The following is a 21,783-nucleotide window of genomic DNA, read 5'->3' as shown; positions in this document are numbered from 1 at the left end:
AAGGCTGGTCTGAAATTAAAACCTTTTAGTTAAAAAGCAGTTTATAGTGGGTAGTCATGTCCTAGGCCAGTATCTTCTCTGACAAAGATCAACTTTGATCTTTAGTGAGCCTATTGTCTTTTTGCATCTAATTACAGTGATGGCGAACCTATGACACGCGTGTCAGCACTGACACGCGTAGCCATTTCTGATGACACGCGGCCGCATGCCGAGGATGAAACATTTGCTGCTCCTGAGGATGAAACATTTGCGACTAGAGTCTTGGAGTTAGTTTTTTCCTCAAAGTGACACACTACCCGAGTTATGCTCAGTTTTTTTGGCGAAGTTTGACACACCGAGCTCAAAAGGTTGCCCATCCCTGATCTAAGATAACATACCTTCCGAATGTCAGGCTAACTTGCAACTTCCCCTTTTTCCGGACCCCTCAGGGCACAACTAATGGCACTGGGGCAAATTCCCTCATTGTTATCACGTTAATCATTGATTGTTAACTATCCTGTACCCATTTGTGTAAAACAAGTATGTGTCTATCATTTTAGTTTTTATCTAATCCCAGAGGTTTCCCTGCTTTGCCTTCTCACGCCTCTTTAATCCATCACCAATGGAGTTCATGTGACCCACTTATGTCTCCTCCTTTGATCATAATGTCTAAAACAGTGGTCGGCAAACTCATTAGTCAACAGAGCCAAATATCAACAGTACAACGATTGAAATTTCTTTTGAGAGACAAATGTTTTAAGCTTAAACTTCTTCTAACGCCACTTCTTCAAAATAGACTCGCCCAGGCCGTGGTATTTTGTGGAAGAGCCACACTCAAGGGGCCAAAGAGCCGCATGTGGCTCGCGAGCCGCAGTTTGCCGACCACGGGTCTAAAACAAGGTGAAAAACCGCCATTCTCCAGAGCACTATCTCAATACCTTGAGGTTCCGCTTCCTGGCAGTTTGGCTTAAATAAACTCAGAAATTCTTTGCAGGTTTGAATATACAGTCTATATATATGTATTTACGTTAACATGTACCTACTGGAAAGGCTGCTATGCTGACTGAATTAGCTCATATCTGTAAAGTGCTTGGCAGGCCCTGAACATATTTGCCACACTAATTCTTATTACGCATCAGTGTTCAGAGTTGGTAAACTCCAAATGTCTGCCTGCTCTTGTGATGGTGGCGGCAGGGCTTCGAATCCTTCACAGGTTTAGCATTAATCATCCGTTAAAGGTAAAGAAAAAAGCTTGCTCATGTGCAGAGGGTTTCCACCACCCTCACCAGATCCACGTGCTCCCCTTATTCCTTCCAGTCTCAGCTCAAATGTCGCCAGGCCAGGCCAGGCTCAGTGACCCAGGGGCGGACCAGAGGTCACTGGGAGGCGGTGTCAGCAGCGGGCAGGTCCGTGGAGCGCTCGCTGCAGCGAGTGGCAGTCCCTTGTCCACAGGTCCCCGGGGACAACTGAAGCCCCAGGTCGCAGGGCTGGGGGGCGGGATCTGCATTTGCCCCAAACTGCATCCCCGCAGCACAGCGCGAAGGCCGCCGCCGCTGAGGCGGCTTTGGGCTTTGGGGCCAGGGCTGGGGACCGCGCCCCGCGGGCAGGGGAGCGGCGCCCGGGCTCACCCACCGGGGCGCTGCGGGCCCCCCGCGCGGGCACGCGGCAGGGGCGGGGCCTTGTGGGGCGGGGCGGGGCCTTGCCGAGTGGGGAGGGACAAAGGGGGACGGCGGGCCCGCCTCCCGCCTCCCGCCTCCGGGCCTCCCAGCCTCCCGGCCTCCCCGCCTCCCGGCCTCCCCGCCTCCGGCCCCGCTCCCCGCTCCCCGTTCCTGCTAAGATGGCGTCCCCGGCGGCTGCGCGGGCGCTTCTGCGAGACCTGGCGCTCCGGCCCCGGCTCCTGGCGGCCAGGTCGCAGGTGAGCGGGGGCGCTGGCGGGGCGCTGGCGGGCGCCGCTGCCGGGTCCCCTCCTCCTGTCCCGGGGGCGCGGCGCGCGGTGCTCCGTCCGGGGCGCACGAGGGACCCGCACCTACACGCGGCGCGGGCCGGGGCCGCGGGGGATGGCAGCCCGGGTCCCAGCCTGGGAGCCGCCCGGCTGGCCCACGGCGCCGGCGGCCCCCGAGCTGCGGCGGAGGCGCCTGCCCCGGGCCGAGCGAGCGCTGCCTGCAAGTTGGGGAAAAGTTCCTCCCCGGGTTCGGAGCCTGCGGCTCGATGCGCTTTCCAGTTCAGCCCCTGCAGCGCCCCTGCCCCTGAGCGCGGGGGGAGGCCACGTGGGAACCCGCCTGCACACCCAGCCCCGCCCGGCTCTGCGCAGGCTGCCCGCTATTGCAGGCTTGGGGCGCCGAGCTGGCGAGAAACTCAGTAAAAATCAGTTCCGTCTCCAAAACACACCAGAGCATCGGCCCCGTCCACTTCTCCTGTTCTTAGGGCAGGAAAGCCCTAGGGCCTGCGGTGCTGAAGAGCGGCGGCGGAGCGTGGCGTCCCGGGGCGTTTACTGCTGCAGGCGCAGGAGGCAGGAGGCCCCGGGCGGCGGGAGGCGGGGAGGGCTTGGGGGAGTCACTCAGCCACCGCACTTCTTCCCCTCTCTCCCTCCTTTACAGAAAGCACCGTGCGGGGCTGAGCCCCAGCAGGGCCACTTCCCGTCCATTTTCCCACTTTTAAGTGATGAGAAGCAAATTGGCACCCGTGCACTTTTAACCAGGACATGCATAGTATAGTTTTTAAGAAAATTTAAAGATAGCTACTAATGATTTTTTGAGTTACTCTAAGCTTTGTCTAATTATGACATCTGCGAAGTTTTTTTTCTCTTTCATTTCCTGACTTCTCATTTCTCTCTTTTTGTTGATGTAAATCTAAAAGGTGCTAATACTTATTACGGTGATATCCTTACTAGGCACTTGGCAGTATGGTGGGCTAGCGGAAGGTGCAGTGGTTTTGTCTAATTAAAATCACTAATAACTGGGAATATGGAGTGAGGAGAATACCTCCAGGTGATCAAGTCCTATTCATTATGTAGGTGTGACAGAAAACAAGAACTGTGGTGCTAACTGTGAGTGTAGGCCTGACTTGATAAGAAACTGGGGCTTAGGGCATGAACACTCAAGCAAAGGAAGTAATTGTACAGAGAAACACACGTGTTTAGCTGACATGTAGGGCTTCTTGCTTGCCTAACCAAGAAATGGGAACACAACCCTTGAGAACCTGGTTGGGGAGAGCTACCCCTGGTTTGGCAAGAAGACTAGGTAAACAGATCTCCAATCTCTTAATCCCATCTGGTAACCTTGATTTACACACTTGTGGATGACTTGTTATCGTGTAAACAGAAGGCTTAGCAGATGAGAATACAGTGCACTCTTGATTTTGTGGACCTCGATTTAACGGACTTTAGATTTAACAGACAAAATTTCTGGCCTGTATGTCGAATGTGAAAATTAACACGGTTACTTTTAAAATGCTTTTAACCAAAATTTGCTTATAATTAAATTAACAGGTTTTTTTGGTTTTGTTATTAATTCACTGTTTAACGTTTTAGCAAATAGGCCATATGTTGGGAAAAACACTAGTAATTTCACCTTCATAAATAAATATTACATATCTACAACTATAGTCTACATATTTAAATCCAGGAGTCCATGGGCATGTGCTGTAATTGGTTCTGTTGTTGGGTGGCGTGACTTGGTGAATGTATGCATTTACTAGACCTATTCAGTATATATTTAAAATTACAGTAGAAAACTACTGTTAAATTTAAGTTTTCATACGTACTTAATTTTAATTACACAAATGTGTAATTAAAATTACATAAGCAAAAACAGGTAAACTAAGTAATTTGTCAATTTTTAACATACACATTCAGAAAAACCTACTTTATTATATAACTGACTTATGTATGATAGTCTGCATACCAGTAGTAACTATATTACATCCATCTCACTAGCACTGCTACACAATTTTATTTTCTTTATAAACATCTTAGAATTGCCCCCCCCCCCCCCCCCAAATAAAAAATTGATGAGTATCGCTCGTGACTTGTAAGGAACTCTTCACATTCTTGGATACTTCATTCTTTTTTTTTTTCCTTTAAATCTCACCTGAGGACTGGCGAGAGAAACAGAGAAGAGAGAGAGAGAGAGAGGAGAAACATCGATGGGCTGCCTTCCATACACTCCCTGACTGGGGATCAAACCCAGGTATGTGCCGTGGCCGGGAATTGAACCAGCAACCCTTCCGTGCATAGGACTACACTTAACCAACTTGGCTATTCCAGCTGGGCTTGGATACTTCTTAGTTCTCCTCCATCTAAGTCTTCTGGGATGTGTGCCTAGCCATTATGTACAATTGGACATTACCCACTTTTCCACAAAACTTAAGAATCCTCAGCAGGTATCTCAGAAATCTGTTACCACTCTTGGCTCAGACCCATTTTGTACCAGGCCTTGTACAAAACTGTTGGGTGTACAGAGATAAAAGAACCAGTTGTCTGCTTTGAGAAGTAACTTTAACCCATAGCATGACACTTCATCTAGCCCCTCCCCATAGTTAAATTTAACACTTGACACATTTTCCTAATGCTAATGCCATTGAAAATTTTTATTTCCTTTACTGGCTTTACTGTTTTGATTTTTGATTGATGTTATGTCCTTTAGCCATTTCTTACTTTACATATAGTTTTGTATTTGGCCTATAGGTAGAACAGGACTGTTCCAGGTGCTGAGATATGGGAGTGGTGACTAAGGCAAGCAGAAACATACTTTATTTTAATGGGAGTGGGGAAGGACTGGACCATACATACATAAACAATAATGATGGCTTCAGCCAATGACAAATGCTATGAGGAAAACAAAACGGTCTTGGGATCGAGAAGAAATAGCTTAGCCAGTTGGGTGGTATAGATTAGGTGATTAAGGAAACCAATTTGATGAGGTAGTTTTTTAGTTTTGGTTTAATTTTTTTATTGCAATATAACACACATACTAAATATGTATAATAATAAAAGCATAATATGCTAATTAGACCGGTCGTCCTTCAGGACGACCTGGATGAAGCAGGGGCTGTGAAGGCCGGGGCTGTGAGGGCCAAGGTGGCTGCCGCAGTGGGCAGGGGCCGAGGAAGAGGAGGCCGCTGCAGCAGGGGCCGAGCCCCTTGCACGAATTTCGTGCATCGGGCCTCTAGTATGTTATAAATGAACAGCTCAGTGAGTCCACAGACTGAACATGCCCAGGTAACCAAATCCAGATCAAGAAAGAATCATTTAGCAGTAACGCACAGAACCCCCTGTGTTCCTTCCTTTCACTACCTTCCCGCTACAAAGGGTGACTGTTCCCGACTTACACCAACCATACACTGGTTTCATTCCTTTTTTACTTCATGTAAATGGAATTACATAATATGCACTCACATAACTCAACATTATGTTTACGAGATCCTGGCGCTGACTTTTTGACATTTGAGCTGAGACTGAGTAATGAAGGTAGCCTGCCAGGTAAAACTCTGGGGAAGAGTGCGTTAGGCAGAGAGGACAGCAATGCAAAGGCCCTGGGGTGGGAATGAGCCAGCATGTCCAGGCAGTTGGAGGGGAAGATGGCAGTGCAGGTAGTGCTCTGAGAGGTCAGCAGGGGTCAGGCCTTGTGGAGACTTGTAGGGTCTGATAAGGTGTTGGTCAGAGCTTAGTGGCTTAGTGGCTTGCCCAAAGCTGTTCAGTTAGTGAACCGCAGCTGGGTCTGAATCCCGGTGCTGGCTGCCCTTCAGCAGGCATGTTCCTGACTGCCGTGCGCTCTGTTTGGATCCAGCTAGGCTGGCTTTGAAACTTTCCAGGGCACAGTTCAGATCTACATGGTTAGGCGTCTTCTCGCAGACCCAAATTCTGGTAGATAGACCCTGCAGAGTCCAAATGGCCAGGAGAACAGGGCGCCGTGGTACATGGCAGCGTAATACAGCCGGCACAGCCATGGCAGGAGATGCATCCGCTCCCTCGCTCACGGCTGAGCGGACATCGTGGTGCGGGCGCTGCGTTTAAATGGTTAATCGTGATTCTGAATGTGGTCTTGTTGCCTCTGGCACAGCTGGGCGAGGTGCGCAGAGCTGTTCTGTCAGAGGACCAGAGAGAGGCATTGTGGCAAACTCCCTCCGCCAGGCCCCAGCCTGGGCGTCCTTGCTTTATGCTTCTCCACGGAGCCCAGAGCCTCCGTCCGGACCTGGGGGAGGTGTGCGTTGCTGAAGGAAACTTGTAAACTTCCGAACGGGTGGCTGCAGCTTCTCTGTCGGCCCTTCACGGAAGTGGGCGGTGGGGTGATGTGTGTCAGCCTTTAGGGAAGGACTAAAGGTCAAGTGCAGGTTCTTATCAGCTAAACGAGGCTGAGGAGCCGCACTGAGGTTGTGACTTCACCTGGACCTGCCTTCTTGCCTAGAAAAGAATGATGTGACTTTTTTGATTTTGTTTTTAAAAAAATGAAGTACAGCTATGATTGCTGCTGTTGGAAAAGGAAACGTGTCTCGATAATGTAGACGCTCAGCTATTAACCTGCGTGGGGAAGGCCTCGAAGGCATAGCTCCTGGGTCAGATGGTTTTGTGTCCTGTAAATGGAACATTGCTGTCATGGTGGGTGGTGGCGCTCACCGGCCCACAGGGGTGAGGACTTTGCTGCCCTTGTACCCTGGCCCAGTGCTGCCGGCACAGTGCCCAGAAAGTCACTGAAATACCGTGTATTTGGGGAGGGAAAGAAATTGCATAAGTAACCTCAGATCATTCGTCCTTCAACTCTCTTTACCACTCAATCTGGAGTTGTCAGTTGATGCATTGCTTCCTTTTATTTGATGGAAATGTTTTGTCTGAAGAACTTAAGAGATGTGTACATGTTTGAGCAAATGATAAAATCAATACACGAAGGAAATTTTAGGAGATAGTACCAGGAGTTAGTCTGGTGAAGAAGGTGGAGGCGGGAGGCGTTCCAGACAGAGTGGACTGCGCGCGTAGGCGGAGGAGAGAGAACAGGGGAGCTAGAGGGGCCTTTGCCGACGGTTTGCTCTGGGCAGTGCAGGTGAGTAACACGGTGAGGGACCATCCAGGTAACTTAGGCGAGCGAGGGAGGAAGGGGCCGTAGGCAGTCCGGTTGTGAAAGGGCTTTCATAATAATTGCAGGAGTATTCATGTCCTCTGTGACAGGCTGTGCAGAACTATTTCTGCACATTGTTTCTTAACCCTTAGAGCATTACTGCAGGAGAGATTGTACTGCCTTCACGTTGCATGTCAGGGAGCAGAGGCACAAGGCTCACGTAGCCACTCTCTTAAAATCACAGTGCGGCCAGTCACCTGCCTTTGCTGATCAGCCACTTCTGCTGTTAGAGCGTTACGCTAGATTGCCAAAGGATCCTGTTTGGGCTGACGTTCGGTTACACAATGCTTACCTTTCCCCTCCCTTCGCCCCGAGTGCTGGGTTTGTGCTGACTCAGGTGTTGTGCCATCACCACTGAGCAGCTGTCCGCCGCAGGCCCGTGCTCGACTCCCCCCTTCCCTGGCTTTGGGGTCTGGGAAACAGTAACAGGAGAAAAGGGAATGAGTTCTGTGTTCAAATAGAACCAAGTTCAAATTCTGGTCTGCTGCCGGGTTCTTGCTCTGCAAATTATTGAACTTGGTAAAGCCTCAATTAGTTTTTCTCTGAAAGGGAATAATTCTCACAGATGGTCACAAAGATTAAGTAAGATGCTGTATATGACATTTGGCATAATGGTTAGATGGTGGGCTCAGCGATGACTTCTCGCAGTGGATTTGAAGCTAAGTTTGCATTTTTAAAGGTTTATTAAACTAGAATAATTTTCATTTCCCAAATTGATTAACAGTTATTCTTGCTGCCATATCAGGGTTAGGCACTGGCTTGGCGTTTCTGTTTTATTTCATTTGATCCTGGCAACAACCATGTGAGACAGAGGTGATAATTCTCAGTTTACATCCGGGGGACCTGAGGTGCAGAGAGTTCAAGCCCCGGGGCTGAGAGGGCATTGGTGACAAAGCCGTCACCAGCGGAGCTGCCCCTGACGCCCTCCCTGCGGGACACTGTTCCACTCCTGGCGCCAAGGTCTGATGCGGCTCAGGGTGGCAGCGGGGAGGGCCACGGGGCAGGCAGCTCAGTTGCACCATCCTTGCTGTTGCTCATTCCAGAAATGTTTGCACATCCTGGTGTTGACTTAGTAGCCACGGCTCTGGACCTCATGTGCGTCAGAGATTTGAGGTGGGGGGACATGTGAAGAACAAACTAATCACAACCTGTCCCAAAGGGCACCTGGTACATGCCCTTCACTCCCTGCCCAGCACGAAGGCGGCCTTCAGGGTTGCAGGAACGCGGGAGGAATGGTGAACTCGCATTGCTTTGCAGGGTAGACGTGGGGCGATGGTAACGGAGGGTGGTGTTTCCCAGTGGCCTGAGTTCAGACCTTGATCAATGTGCTGATTATGTGGCCAGCTGTGGCCCTTTTCTAGAAATTATTCCAAATGAGTAGCACTTAGGCATTAGTCAGGAATAGAAGATTTCTAATATTCACCTTTAAAATTTATTGTTATTTTAGAAATTGGAAGGGTTTGCTGTAAAGTTGAATTGATACTGGAGACGTGGCAAAGCACAAGAGTAGGTCTGTGTAAGCTTTGTCCATGTGCTTGTCCCATTTCCATTCCTGGGCTGTCTTGTCCCACGGCTGTGACTCCAGGGCACGGGGGAACCTCGGGGCTGCCCTGTGGGGTTTGAGGTGGGGGAGCAGTGAGACAGGAGGCTGGAGACAGAAGCAGGGACAAAATTCTGTGAATCTGGAAATGGAGTTAGGGTTTGTACCGAGGGCAGTGGGGAGCCATTGAAGGGTTTTAGATGTTGGGATGTCCAGGGCAGTTTTGTGCGTTAGGGTATCTTTCAGCATGTTGCTCATTGGGTTGGAGGAATGACAGAAGAGAGATCATTTGGGGGACTCCCAGCGACTCAGTGCCATTCGTAATTGCGCCAGCATAATAGGCTGTAAGCAGGACTGCAGCCAGATTGCCTGCGTTCAGATCTTGCCTTCAAGACTGATGACCTTTGTGTTCTTCAACACTTAACGTTTTATTACAAGACTCACTTTCTTCTTTGTTTTCTGATTCATTTATAGTTTTATTTTATTTTTTATTGAATTTATTGGGGTGACATTGGTCAATACAGTAGGTTTCAGGTGTACATTTCTATAATACATCATCTAAGACTCGCTTTCTCCTTTCTCACATTTCAGCCTCTCTGAAAACTGGATGTGTTTGTACACTTGTGTCATAGATTGGTTGACAGTTTTTCCCCTCCAATGGCACATGAAATGGGAGAAGATGGGGCTTGAACTAAAGTTAGGGTGACTACATATTTTATTGCCAAATTGGCATACTTTTGAGTGTGAGCTTGAACACTGTGAATAATTTCACTGGGACAACAGGTGTAACAAGACTGTCCCTGAAAACAGGTTTATAGTCGCACTCGGTGGTGGTGATGGGATAGGAGAAAGATCGGCGCTGTTAAGGGGATGCCCTGGACGAGACCCCCAGTTTCCCTGCTGGGTCCCCATTGCTGGCTTCTGCCCTCTGCCATACAGCAGAAAGGTAATGAAGGCTGTGTACTGTCCCTGAGCGAGAGGGTGTGAGACCTTGGACTTGCCTTCAGGGCAGGGAAAAGGTTTATTGAAAGCAACTCAGATTAGAACTCAAGACCAATCTTCCTTGATGCTGGCTTCTCTGTGCTTTTCTGTTCCAGTCACTGGCCGCTTCCTCATGGTAACATCTCTTTGTAACCTCTGCCTGCCTATGACTTGTCCATTCCCATGCCCCCTGCAGCCCCTGCCCCGCACACTCATCCAGCTCCTGTCTCAGAAGGTTACAGTTCTAGTAACGAGAAAATCTCCCCGGTCTGTCTCACCCTTTTGCACCCAGGTTCAGGTTGCTGATCGGCTGAAGGTTGGGCTGGTTTTGTATGAGGTACCCACCTCTGTGCCCCCACTGGTGGCTGGGGTGGGAGGTCGTGGGGACGAGCAGCACGGTGACCCCGAGGAGCAGGGCTCTGAGTGCGGGGTTGGGGGGCGGCCGGAGCCATTTAGAGCACCGTTGTGTTTCTGTGCTTCATGACCTGCTGCTAACCTGTCTTCTCTTCAAGGTCGCATGTTCATGTTCTTTGCTTCCTTTTGTACATTCCCACATTTCTGAAGATTCTCTTCCTATTCCCTGTTTTGGTTGGCGCGGGACTAATGTACCAGAGCTTAAGGTGATGGCAGATGGCCTTTTAGACCATTTTCTTTGGATCACAATGGAAAGTAACTAATGATTGGGAATTAATTACTTCTCAGGAGAGAATTACTAAGTGGGAAAGTGGGGTGTCATGGGAAGTCATCTCATCCGTACAAGTAGCCAAGTGAGTGTTCCCAAGACAAAAGTAGACAACAGACTCCCCCCAGGCCGGGACACGTCCTCGCTTGCTGGGAACCATGTTCAGGGGTTCGTGCTCCTCCATTTTGTGCTCCCAGCGCGGCTTTGTTTGGGCCACTTGGCACCGTGCAGAGAGGAGCTGGCTGGGCAGGGGCTGCTGGCTCCTCCGTGAGTCCCGGGAGAGTCAGCTGGGACAACAGGGCAGGCAGGTCCATGTCACTCACACCCTGAGTAGGAGGACTTTGTATCGTATCCGTAAAACCGAAGCACTTTTGGGAGTAAAAGGGAGCATTGTCAATTATTCCAGGATGATGGGCTTACACAGGACTGGAACCACATTGTCTGGGCTCACATCTGGCTTTCAGCACTTAATAGGTTTGTGATTTTGTGAAAATGACTTATGTGCTTTCTTGTGAGACATACTCCTTTCTTTTCCATATTTCAATACCGTGTCATAGGTTGATGGGCAGGTTTCCCAGTGGCACGTTAAAGAGCTGGCGGGGCGGGACGTGCTGCGTGTGTCATAATGCTTTCCGTTTTGTTTGATTCTGGTTTATGGTGAGGCTTTTGTGAGTGTATAAAATTGGTCTTCTAACTGTATCTTTTGTGGACAAAAAGGGGTCCTGTAATAAATCATGAATTCCTAACTGGGCAGGTCATGGTGGGCAGTCACTCCCAGGCCTGTAGCTTTTATGGTGGGCAGTTTTAAGCCAGCCTCATCTATTGTTCTTGTGCATCTAGGTTAACATGCCTTTAAAATGCCAGGAGTGATCCCCCCAAAGGCATAACCACCCTTAGGAGAGCTCGTAGTCTTACTGCCATGTAGTCCAACCTGCCCCACCTTGCTTTCTCCCTCCTTCATGTAATCTTTCCTAAGTCCCCTCATGAATTTCAGATGCATACCGTAAACTGCAGACTGATTCTCCAGAGCATTTGACGTCTTGCTTCCCAGCAAGTTGTCAGTTTGGCCTAAATAAACGTAAAAAATTCTTTACATTTCACTCCTTTTATGAGTGAAAGGTCTGACAACCCTGTATGCTGCGGGGCTAATTTCATGTTGTCTAAATGACTGATAGAAACCCTCATTTAGCAGTTTGCAAAACTAAACCATCAAGTTAAATGAATGGCATTTCAAATTGCAGAAGCATCTGGACTTTTCGATGGATTTAGTGCCCCGCCCACCTTTGTGCGCTTGCATCTCCTGGGATGCGCCTGCCTGTCAGGTGGCGGCGGCCCTTGGTGCCCCACGCCAGGTCAGCCTAACGAAGGCTGATGACAGGAAACTAGGGGAATGGCAGGCCTCTGGAACGGGGGAGGGAAGCCTGGGGAGGGGCTGGTTGCAGTTGTGTGGGGTAGACTGGCAGTCTCCCGCCAAGGATGTCACCGAGCAGTACTTCCCTTGAGCTTAGCCGAAAGGCCGAGAAGCGAACGCGAAAATGAACAAATAAACTTGGCTTAAAAATTTTCCCCCCCGCAGGTTTGCATGTTTCTTACATCAACAATGTTTTTTATAAAATATAATTTAATGTGGGGGAAACTTATAGAGTTAAACTTTCCATTTGATGGTCCAAGTGCGTATGGCATTTCATCTTTCCTAATAATTAGCAGTGTATCAGTAATGTTGTGTTGCTCGTAATCCATGAGTTACAGCACTCCTTTCTTAATGTTATTTTCTTCTGTGCTACAGGATGGATCATTCCCCCAACATACTTCAGTCTTTTTTAAGAGGTCAGAAGAGATTTCCTTTCCTGTGACTTGGAAGTTTTAAATAACATTGTTGTAATTTAAGTAAAACTAATTATGAATGCAAAGGAGTGTTTTTGTGATTGAATTTTGGGGTGTTGGGAAGTAGGAAAGGAACTGCTTTTTTCATTCAAAGTTTGGGTGAGCCAATGTCCCTTAAGTCTCCAAAACCTTGTTTTTGCCTCTCAAACTTCTAAAGTTACTAAAAATAGGAATACATATATTTTTCACTTAAAATTTTAGTTATTTCTTTTTTTTATTTTTATACTCACCCAGGGCATGCCTTTATTGATTTTAGAAAGATAGGAAGAGAGAGGAGAGGGAGTGGGAAACATCCTTGTGAGAGATCAGTTGCCTCCTGCACATGTCCTGACCAGGGATCGAACCCACAACTTAGGTATGTGCCTTGACTTGGAATCAAACCCATGACTTTTCAGTAAACGGGCAGATGCTTCAATCATCTGATCTACCCAGCCAGGGCATATTATTTACTTTTTTATTGTGGTAAAATCCTATATAATAAAGAGGGAATATGCTAATTGACCATCACACCCTCACAAAGATGGCAGTGCCCACAGCCAATAAGGAGAGAATATGCTAATTGACTGCCATGCCCTCAAAGATGGCGGCACCCACAGCCACAAGAGGGCGGCACCCAGTCTCCTCAGCCCTCCTGGGGCGCCAGGCGCGCGGAGCCTGGGGGTGGGTCCTGCCACTCCGCGCGCTTGCCTCTGGAGTCCTCCAGTCCCCTCAGCCCTCGAGCCACCCAGGGCCGGCCCAAGGGATGACCAAACGACTGAACAGCAGGCTGTGTGGTGTGACCAGGTCAGCAGGGAGGCTGTGAGGGGCGACCAGGCTGGTGGGGGAGGGGGCAGTTAGGGGTGACCACGCCAGCAGGGGGGCAGTTAGGGGCGATCAGGCCGGCATGCAGAGGCAGTGAGGGGGCAATCAGGCTGGCGGGGGGGGGGGCAGTTAGGGGCGACCAGGCAGGCAGGCAGGTGAGCGATTAGGAGCCAGCGGTCCAGGATTGTGAGAGGGATGTCCGACTGCCTGTCTAGACCGGCAGTCTGACACCCCCTGAGGGGTCTGGATTGGTAAGGGTGCAGGCTGGACTGAGGGGACCCCTCCCCCCCCCGTGCACGAATTTCGTGCACCGGGCCTCTAGTATACATATAAAATTATGATTTAACCATTTTTAAGTTTCCCTTTTTTTGGCATTAAGTACTGTTAACGTAAAAACATTCAAACCTGTAAAGAATTTTTGTGTGAGTTTATTTGAGCCAAACTGGACAATTGCCAGGAAGCAGGATCTCAATGGGTTGGGATAATGCTCCAGAGAATGACGGTTTTTCATCTATTTTTATACATCGCAATCAAAGGAGGGGACATAGTGGGTTACATGGAATCCATTGGTGATAGATTAGAGAGGCAGGAGAAAGCAAAACGGGGAAACCTCTGGGATTGGATAAAAGTAAAATGACAGACACAATACTGGTGGGTGCAGGATAGTTCACAGTCAACAATGAACATAACAGTAACAATGAAGGAATTTGTGGTATCTGTCCTGGTGCCCAGGCACATTAGGTTGTGCCCCAAGGGGTCTGGAAAAAGGAAGTTGCAGGTTACCCAGACATTTCAAGGGTATGTTATCATAGATGCAAAAAGATAGGCTCAGTTAAGGTAAAGGTAGACCTTGTCAGTGAAGATACCGGCCTAGGACGTAACTACCCACCACACTAACTTCTTTCAGTTAAAGTTTAATGTCAGACCATCCTTTGTGGTTACTTTAGGTCTGAGTTTGCAAGACCGCCATGCAGGCCGTCCCTGAGCTTGTCAGGTCAGCATGTGGCCCCTTTCGTCCACAGTACATTTACATTGTGGGACTGTCACCACCACCATCTCCAGAACTTCTCCGTCTTCCTTAACTGAAGCTTCATACCCATTAGACCAGTGATGGCGAACCTATGACACGCGTGTCAGCACTGACACGTGTAGCCATTTCTGATGACATGCGGCCGCTGAGGTGGCCACATGCCGAGGCGGCCGCATGCCGAGGATGAAACATTTGCTGCTCCTGAGGATGAAACATTTGCGAAATAATGTTTTTTCCTCAAAGTGACACACTACCCGAGTTATGCTCAGTTTTTTGGCGAAGTTTGACACACCAAGCTCAAAAGGATGCCCATCACTGCATTAGACACTGTGGGGGCAGAAGACACTTTCCTCCACCCTCAAGGTTCTTCTGGCTGTTCTAATAGTCAAATAGACACGAGACTGATTAGCAAGAGAAAATACATTTATTTTTGTGGGGACCATGCATCTGTATGGGGACCTTGCATACATAAGAGAGTCAGAGACCACACATGCATGAGAGGTTCAGAGACAGAAAGGGAACATGGGTATATAAGACATCCTGAGCTAGGCCTGAGGTGAGGGGCCGTGGGCGCTCAAAGGGTCACTGTAGGATGATGAGAGCAGATGTTGAGTAAATGGAAGTTTGCCCTGCCCTATGGATAGGTCAGAAGTCAGATCCCTGATCATCTCTTAGGGGCAAGACTTGTAATTCAAATTCTTCTAGGAGGTTTCTCTTGAGCCTGAGGCTAAAGTTGCCTTTAGCTCAAAACCACCCACATACCACAGAGGCACATCTTGGGGTGACTCATTCTGAACCCCCACAACAACTCCCCATTTCCCCCTCTCCCAGCCCTTGGAAACTGCCATTCTACTCTCAGTCTGTGAATTTGACTACTCTAGAATCATACCACGTTTGACCTTTGTGACTGGCTTATTTCACTTAGCACAATGTCCTTAAGTTTCATCCATGTTGGAACACGTGTCAGAATCTCCTTCCTCCTTAAAGCTGGGCCATCCTGCTATGTCTGTGGCACACTTCATTCATCTATACATTGGTGGATACTTGGGTTGCTTTCGCCGTCTGGCGCTGGTGACTAACGCTGCTGTAAGCGTGGGTGTGCAGTGAATATATATATAGTGTGTGTTAATGACCACTTGAGAAGAAATGTCGTCTGCTGTATCGTTAGGGCTACACTTTCCGTTTCCCATGTCTGTTAAGAAATACCTTTACTGTTAGATTTTCAGGTTCATTTATCTTTCCTGTGGATACTGGTGTTAAATACACAACAGGCGCACCATCAGGCAGAAGGTCGTGGGTGGGTAGGAGCTTGGGCATGTGAGGCAGCTGCTGCCTTTGAGGAGCGTCTGGTCTAGTCTGGAGACGGATGAGAAATGGGCAGCTACGGCAGGAGTGCTTGGTGTGAGGGGCTCCGGGCTCGGGAAAGCAGCTGTACGGTTTCTCTTGGACTCACCTGCACAGTGGCAGCCAATGGGGTCTGTTTGGATACCCTGACATTGGGTACACGTAGAAGTAGACACTTGGCATTTATCAAGCCCGTTCAGGGGGCCAGGCCTGCTGCTGTGCCCTTGAGGATGACCTCCTTGAGTCCTCAATGCCGCCCTGGGAGGTCGACACTCCTGTTGTCCTCACTGCACCCATTTCAAAGAGGAGCAAGCCTTGGCTGAGAGACTTCAACAACCTCCATGGCGATAACAGCTCACATCGGTCTGTCACTTGTGCTGTGGGTTGAATTGTGTCCCCTCCAGAATTCATGTTGAAGGCCTGACCCCCAGTACCTGAGAACGGGACCTGGTTTGGAGGTCGCCTTTACAGAGGGGATCACGTTAAGGGGAGGGCCTTGGGGTGGGCTCTCATCCATTAGGACTGGTGTCCTGATGAAAAGGGCAGCCGTAGGCCCCGGAATGCAGGCAGAGCACCATCCGCCAAGCAGGAAGGCAGAGCAGGGCCAGGGACTGCCGCCACCTCCCGAAGCTGAGAGGTGCCAACAGGCTCTCCCTCCGCTCCGGAGGCGCCCCCTGAGGACGCCTGGCCTCAGACTCCAGCCTGCAGACTGAGATGGTGCATTTCCTTCCCGTGCCTGACAGGCACCTCTCAGAGGCTGCGGTTCTGGGTCCAGACCACTGCAGTAAAGCGATGTCACACAAAGGGAGCCCCACGAAGCTCTGGGTTCCTCACTGCACGTGAAACTTACATTTATACTATTCTGTGGTCTGTTAAGGGCAACATCCTTATGTCTAAAAAAGAATATACATATCTTCATTAAAAATGCTGTTTTGCATCATCAGAGCCCTCAGGGAGGCATCAGCTTTTTGCTGGTTGAGGGTCTCGCCTTCAGTTTGTGAGAAACTCCGTGCAGCGCAGTAAGATGCCGGCACATGACGTGGCCGGCCTCGGAAATGAGGACCGTGGCCGTGGCGGTGCGCCCTGGGCCAGCGCCAGGCTCATCTTGAGCTTCTCCCCCGGGCGCTTGGAACCTGGGCTTAGCCTCGAGATGCACGTCTTCTATGGCTGCTCGGAAGGCTCGCTCAGGGGCCACGGCCACGGTCCGTCTTGCTTTATGATTTATGCACCTGTTTTGAATCAGAACACTGTTCTCTACCACCTCGCCCTCCAATGCTGGGTTAGGAAGCTCTGGCCGTTTCTGAAAGTGGAGTCAGTTTAAAGGAAGAAGAGTTGCAGTTGAGACAAATACTCCAAGGATGTGGTACATGCTTTGATACCACTTCCCAAATAAGTGTTCTAGGAGTATTTTGAACAGTAGTAGAATAAGCCTTGCTTATTCAAATGAGTAAGTTCTGGTACTTTTCATTTTACTTAAAAAACAACAACAAACACCTCATTATTTTTTCTTTTTTACCTCACCCAGTTCTTAACCATTCTTTTTATTCAGAAAGCTCATTCAAGGTTAAACAAAAGAACTGCATTTTAAAACTTGTGTTTCACGCCTTTTAAAAAATAGTTATATAACTTAATCCATCTGATTTTATAATCAGAGCATAATACCAAGCACTGTTTTCTTCAGGAGTACAAAGTTGAAATTTAAGAATAATCAGCATGCAATCAAAAGCTGATTATAAATGCACAATAATGAACATAAAAGTGAAATCAATTCTGAGGGTTATAATGAAAGAAAAAAGGAGTAATAGCCGCAGTTGAAAAGGAGTAATAAAAGTGCACAGTGGATGAAAATCAGCAGCAGTGTTCTGTGGAATGATGGGGAGACCAACTGAAAGTAAAAAACTATGTACTTGTGTAGATTTACTGCCCTGGGGGACGGCTTCTGGGGAAAGTGGTAGTGGGTGTCAGGAACGAGCCCTCTCTGGTTTAGGTGCTGGCAGATGTCACAGAGATAAGAGAAGTTCAGTCGGGCCTGTTTTTGGCCCACTGACACTGGCTTCAGGTAGGAGTCTCGGTGTCCTCATTAAACTGGCTGGGTGTGTGAGCAGGGAGACCAGATGGTAATCCAGAGGAGAGATGCGTGGGCTTGGACCAGAGAGCTGGGCACACAGGAGAAGAGGTGGTCAGATTCTGGAAGCATTTTGTAAGGAGACTCATATTTCCTGATGGGCTGAATGTCAGGAAAGAGAAGGAGAGAGGATTCAAGAATGACTAATGGGCAAGATGGAGTTTACTTGTCAATCTTACTCAACTCCGAAAAGTTTCCTAGAAAGCTTTCTTTAAAAGAAGTATAAATTCACAGGAAGTTGCAAAGATAGTATAGAGAGGCCTCCTAGTAGTTATCTTCTATATATATAAAACCCTAATACGCAAATAGACCGAACGGCAGAACAAACAAACAACCAGTCGCTATGACGTGGGCTGACCATCAGGGGGCATGCGCAGATCATGGCAGGCGTCGGCAGCAGGCGGCAAAGCACAGAACTTGGCGGGCATCGGCCAGGGAGGGATGATGGAGCAGGTGAGCAGGGGCACCAGACCAAGGTGGGGTGCTGGTCGCTGTCATCGGGGCAGGCCTCTGGTGGTTACTAAAAATTCTTTGCTCCCATGTGCCGTGGTCCCGCTGGGCGCTTGCACCTGCTGCCAGTGCCGGAGCTGCCGCTCGCACCTGCAGCCGGGGCCTGGCACCAGCTCTGATCGCTCGACACCTTCAGTGGGTGCGAGGGGTGGCTGCCAGCCCCGATTGCCCCTGAGGGCTTCTTCACTTCCTCCTGCTCCTGAGGGGCGATCAGGGCAGCAGGCACTGCTCACACCTGTTGAAGGTGCCGGTCCCACTCACACCTGCTGCTGGCGCCGGCCCCAAATCGCTCCACGCCGTCAGCAGGTGCGAATGGGGCTGGTGCCGTCAGCGCGTGGGAGCGGCAGTGGTGGGAGCGGGGCTGCTTGCATTCAGGGGACAGGGGCCACGGCGGGAGGGGCTAGGTGGGGGTGCAGAGGATAGGCCAAGACCTGCTCCTGTGCCCACCGCAGCCTTGCGGCCCAGAGTTCCTTTCAAGATGCACGAATTCGTGCACTGGGCCCCTAGTATCTTACATAATCAAAAGTATACAGTCAGAAGGGAATTGGATATTGACATAATGTGTGTGGGATTCTATGCCATTTGTCACGTGTAGAAGTTTTCCATCAGCCCAAAGCTCCCCCTCGTGCTAACCCTTTATGGTCACACCACTCCCTCGTCTACCATCCCTGGCCTCTGCAACCTACCAATCTGTTCCCATCGCTGGGATTTGTCATATGCTACATAAATGGAATTCTTCATCATCTGACCTTTTGAGCTGGCTTTCTTCACTCAGCTTAACCCTTTGCACTCGCTTGCTTTTTTCTCGATTCCTTTATTCTAATGCTAACCGTGTCGAGTCACACTCGACATCCGAGTGCAAAAGGTTAAAGCCCTTGGTATCCATCCAGGTAGCATGTGTTTGTTGCATTTTATTGCTGAGCAGTATTCCATGGTATGGATGGACCACAATTTGTTTAACTCTTCACCTACTGAGGGACATTTTGTTTCCAGTGTTTGGCTATCTATACTAATAATCTATACTAATAATAGAGGAATATGCAAATTGTCTGGGACACCATCACAGTAACAGTAATGACTGAACAGCAGGCTGTGTCGGGCGACAAGGCTGGCAGGGGGGTTAGTGAGGGATGACCAAAGGACTGAACAGCAGGCTGCATGGGATGACCAGGCCGGCAGGGTTAGTGAAGGACGACCAAATGACTGAACAGCAGGCTGTGTGGGGTGACCAGGCTGGCGGGGGAAGGGGGACAGTTGGGGGTGACCAGGCTGGGGGGGGGGCAGTTAGAGGTGATCAGGCAGGCAGGAAGGTGAGCAGTTAGGAGCCAGCGATCCTGGATTGTGAAAGGGATGTCCGACTGCCGGTTTAGGCCTGATCCCTGCAGTCAGACATCCCGAGGGGTCCCGGATTGGAGAGGGTGCACGCTGGGCTGAGGGACCCCCCCCCTCCACTCCCCGTGCACGAATTTTGTGTACCAGGCCTCTAGTTACAAATAAAATGCTGTGAACAATCATGTACAGGCTTTGTGTAAATAAATTTTTGTTCTGTTGGCTAAATGCTCAAGAATGTATTTGCCAGGTCATAGTTCCAGTGCATGTTTCATTTTTTAAGAAACTGCCAAACTTTTTTCAGAGTGGCAGTTTCATTTTCATTCCCACCAGCCATGTATGAGGGATCCAGTTTTTTACATCTTTGCCAGCATTTGGTATTCTCAGTATTTTTAAATTTTAACTGTCCTACTATCTCATTGTAGTCTTAATTTGCATTTCCCTAATGGCTGGTGATGTGGAGCACGTTTTTATGTGCTATTTGCCACCTGCATATCCTCTTTACTGAACTATCTCTTTATTTCTTTGGCCTCTTTTCTAATTGGATTGTCTTGTTTTTCGAAATTCTTTATTCTAGGAACCAGTCCTTTCTCAGATATATGGTTTGCAGATATTTTCTCCCAATGTATGGCTTGTCTTTTTATCCTTTGAACAGACTCTTTCACAGAGCAAGTTTTAAATTTCAGTGAAGTCCAATTTATCCATTGTTTTTCTTTGATGGACCATGCTTTTGCTGTGTCATGTCTAAGAAATCTTCACGAAGCCCTACATCCACAAGATTTTCTCCTGTTATCTTCTAAAAGTTGTTACAGTTTTACATGGAACTCTATGATCCATTTTGTTAATTTTTATGTAAGGTGTGAGGATTAGGTTGAGGTTTATTTTTTTTTTTTTGCCTAGGGATAGTCAGTTGCTCCAGCACCATTTGTTGGAAAGCTATCCTTCCTGCATTGAATTAATTTTGTTTTGATAACTTTTAATTTTATTCTGATGGAATCTGGAATTTTGGAATTGTTAGGCGTCTTTGACAAGCAACTTACATGACAATACACCCGAATCGCAGAGAAGTTCCCGTGGGAGCCCAGTGCTGCTGCCTTGGTTAAAGCTGGGCTTGAACCTTTGTCCCTGACTCCCTTCCAAGGCACTTACAGCTTCTGAATCCAGTGACATCAGTGCATTTGGGTCTTTGGATATAGTTTTTTTTTTATGTAAACTCAGAACTTTTTTGTCTCTGTATGGCATCCTGGTTTTTAAGCTTTTCTGAATTAAGAACCGTTTGAGATTCTGGAATGGGATATTGAACATTTGGCTTAATGTTCCCATGGACCCTGGGCCAATAACCCTACTGAGCTTGTCTATCCATCTGCATTAAAAAGATATTGCTCTCAAAACTTAGTATCTTGGTGAAATCAGTGTATGCATTTTCTCTTTAGGAGTTTCCTTCCTGCGGGTTTGAAGTTTAAGGGAACACGAATCTGGAGAATGTTTCCATCGGTCATTGCCTCGTAGCGTTTATATCATGTTGATCAGATACAATTGCTGAACTGGCTTCAGGTGATTGATAACTGGTTGGTTTATCTCAGCTTCCTTTCTGTGGTTTCTTAGCAAAATAATTGATAAAAGCTTTTCCTTGACTCTTTAAAGAATCTCAAAAATAGATTGTAATTCTTTTTTATCAGTGGTTTATAGGATCTTAGGACTGTAAGCAACTTTGGAAATGATTTAGTCCCAACACACAAGCCAGGGCCATTTTTTTGGGGGGGGGAGGCAGTAATGAATTCTCCAAACCTATAGAGAATTTATATGAGTTTATTTGAGCCAAACTGACAATAATTGCCAGGAGGCAAAAACTCAATGAATTGAGAAAATGCTCTGGAGCAGCGGTCGCCAATCGGTGTGAGGTCCAAAAGGTTGGCAACCGCTGCTCTGTAGAATGGCAGTTTTGCACTTTATTTTATGCATTATAATCAAAGGAGCAGAAGTAAGGAGGTTACATGAACTCCATTGGTGGTAGATTAGGGGGCTGCAGAAAGCAAAGTGGGGAATTCTCTGGGATTGGATAAAAAGTGAAACAGAGAAACGCGTGCTTCCTTTACGTGGGTGGGCACAGGATAGATCATAATTCAGTCCCCAGCACACGGAGATGGTGTGCGGGAAGAGGTAACAGTGAGGGCTCCTGGTCTCTGCTCTCGCAGGAACGAGGGTGAGCCCTGCGGGGTCTGGGAGAGGAGATTAGCTGACATTCCAAGGCCTGTTATCTTGGATGCAGAAAGACAAGAGCAGCTCAGTTAGCTAAAGAGTGACCTTTGTCAGGGAGGCCACAGGCCTGGGACGTGACTTCCGGCCATGCCTCGCTTTTGGTTCGGAAGTGTTCTGTCAGACAACCCCGTGTGCTTACTGTAGGTCTCTGAGTTTGTGAGGCCGCCTTGCGGGCCTCCCCTGAGCTGTCAGGTTTAGGGTGTGGCCCCT

General features: G+C 48.6%; 1 protein-coding gene across 1 annotated transcript in view; it reads left to right on the top strand.

The window, feature by feature from the left end:
• The first annotated feature begins 1,756 nt into the window (after positions 1-1,756).
• Positions 1,757-21,783, top strand: part of SUCLG2 (succinate-CoA ligase GDP-forming subunit beta) — a 247,903-nt gene continuing 227,876 nt past the window's right edge. Inside the window, exon 1 of the mRNA XM_079795026.1 lies at positions 1,757-1,894. Coding sequence (XP_079651152.1) covers positions 1,817-1,894 — 78 coding nt within the window. The 5' untranslated portion in view covers positions 1,757-1,816. The remainder of the gene's footprint in view (positions 1,895-21,783) is intronic.

Source organism: Cnephaeus nilssonii (assembly GCF_951640355.1).
Source record: "Cnephaeus nilssonii genome assembly, chromosome: 17".
Lineage (NCBI taxonomy): Eukaryota > Metazoa > Chordata > Mammalia > Chiroptera > Vespertilionidae > Cnephaeus > Cnephaeus nilssonii.
The sequence above is the reverse complement of the archived record's forward strand: the minus strand, read 5'-3'. Positions and strand labels throughout refer to the sequence as shown.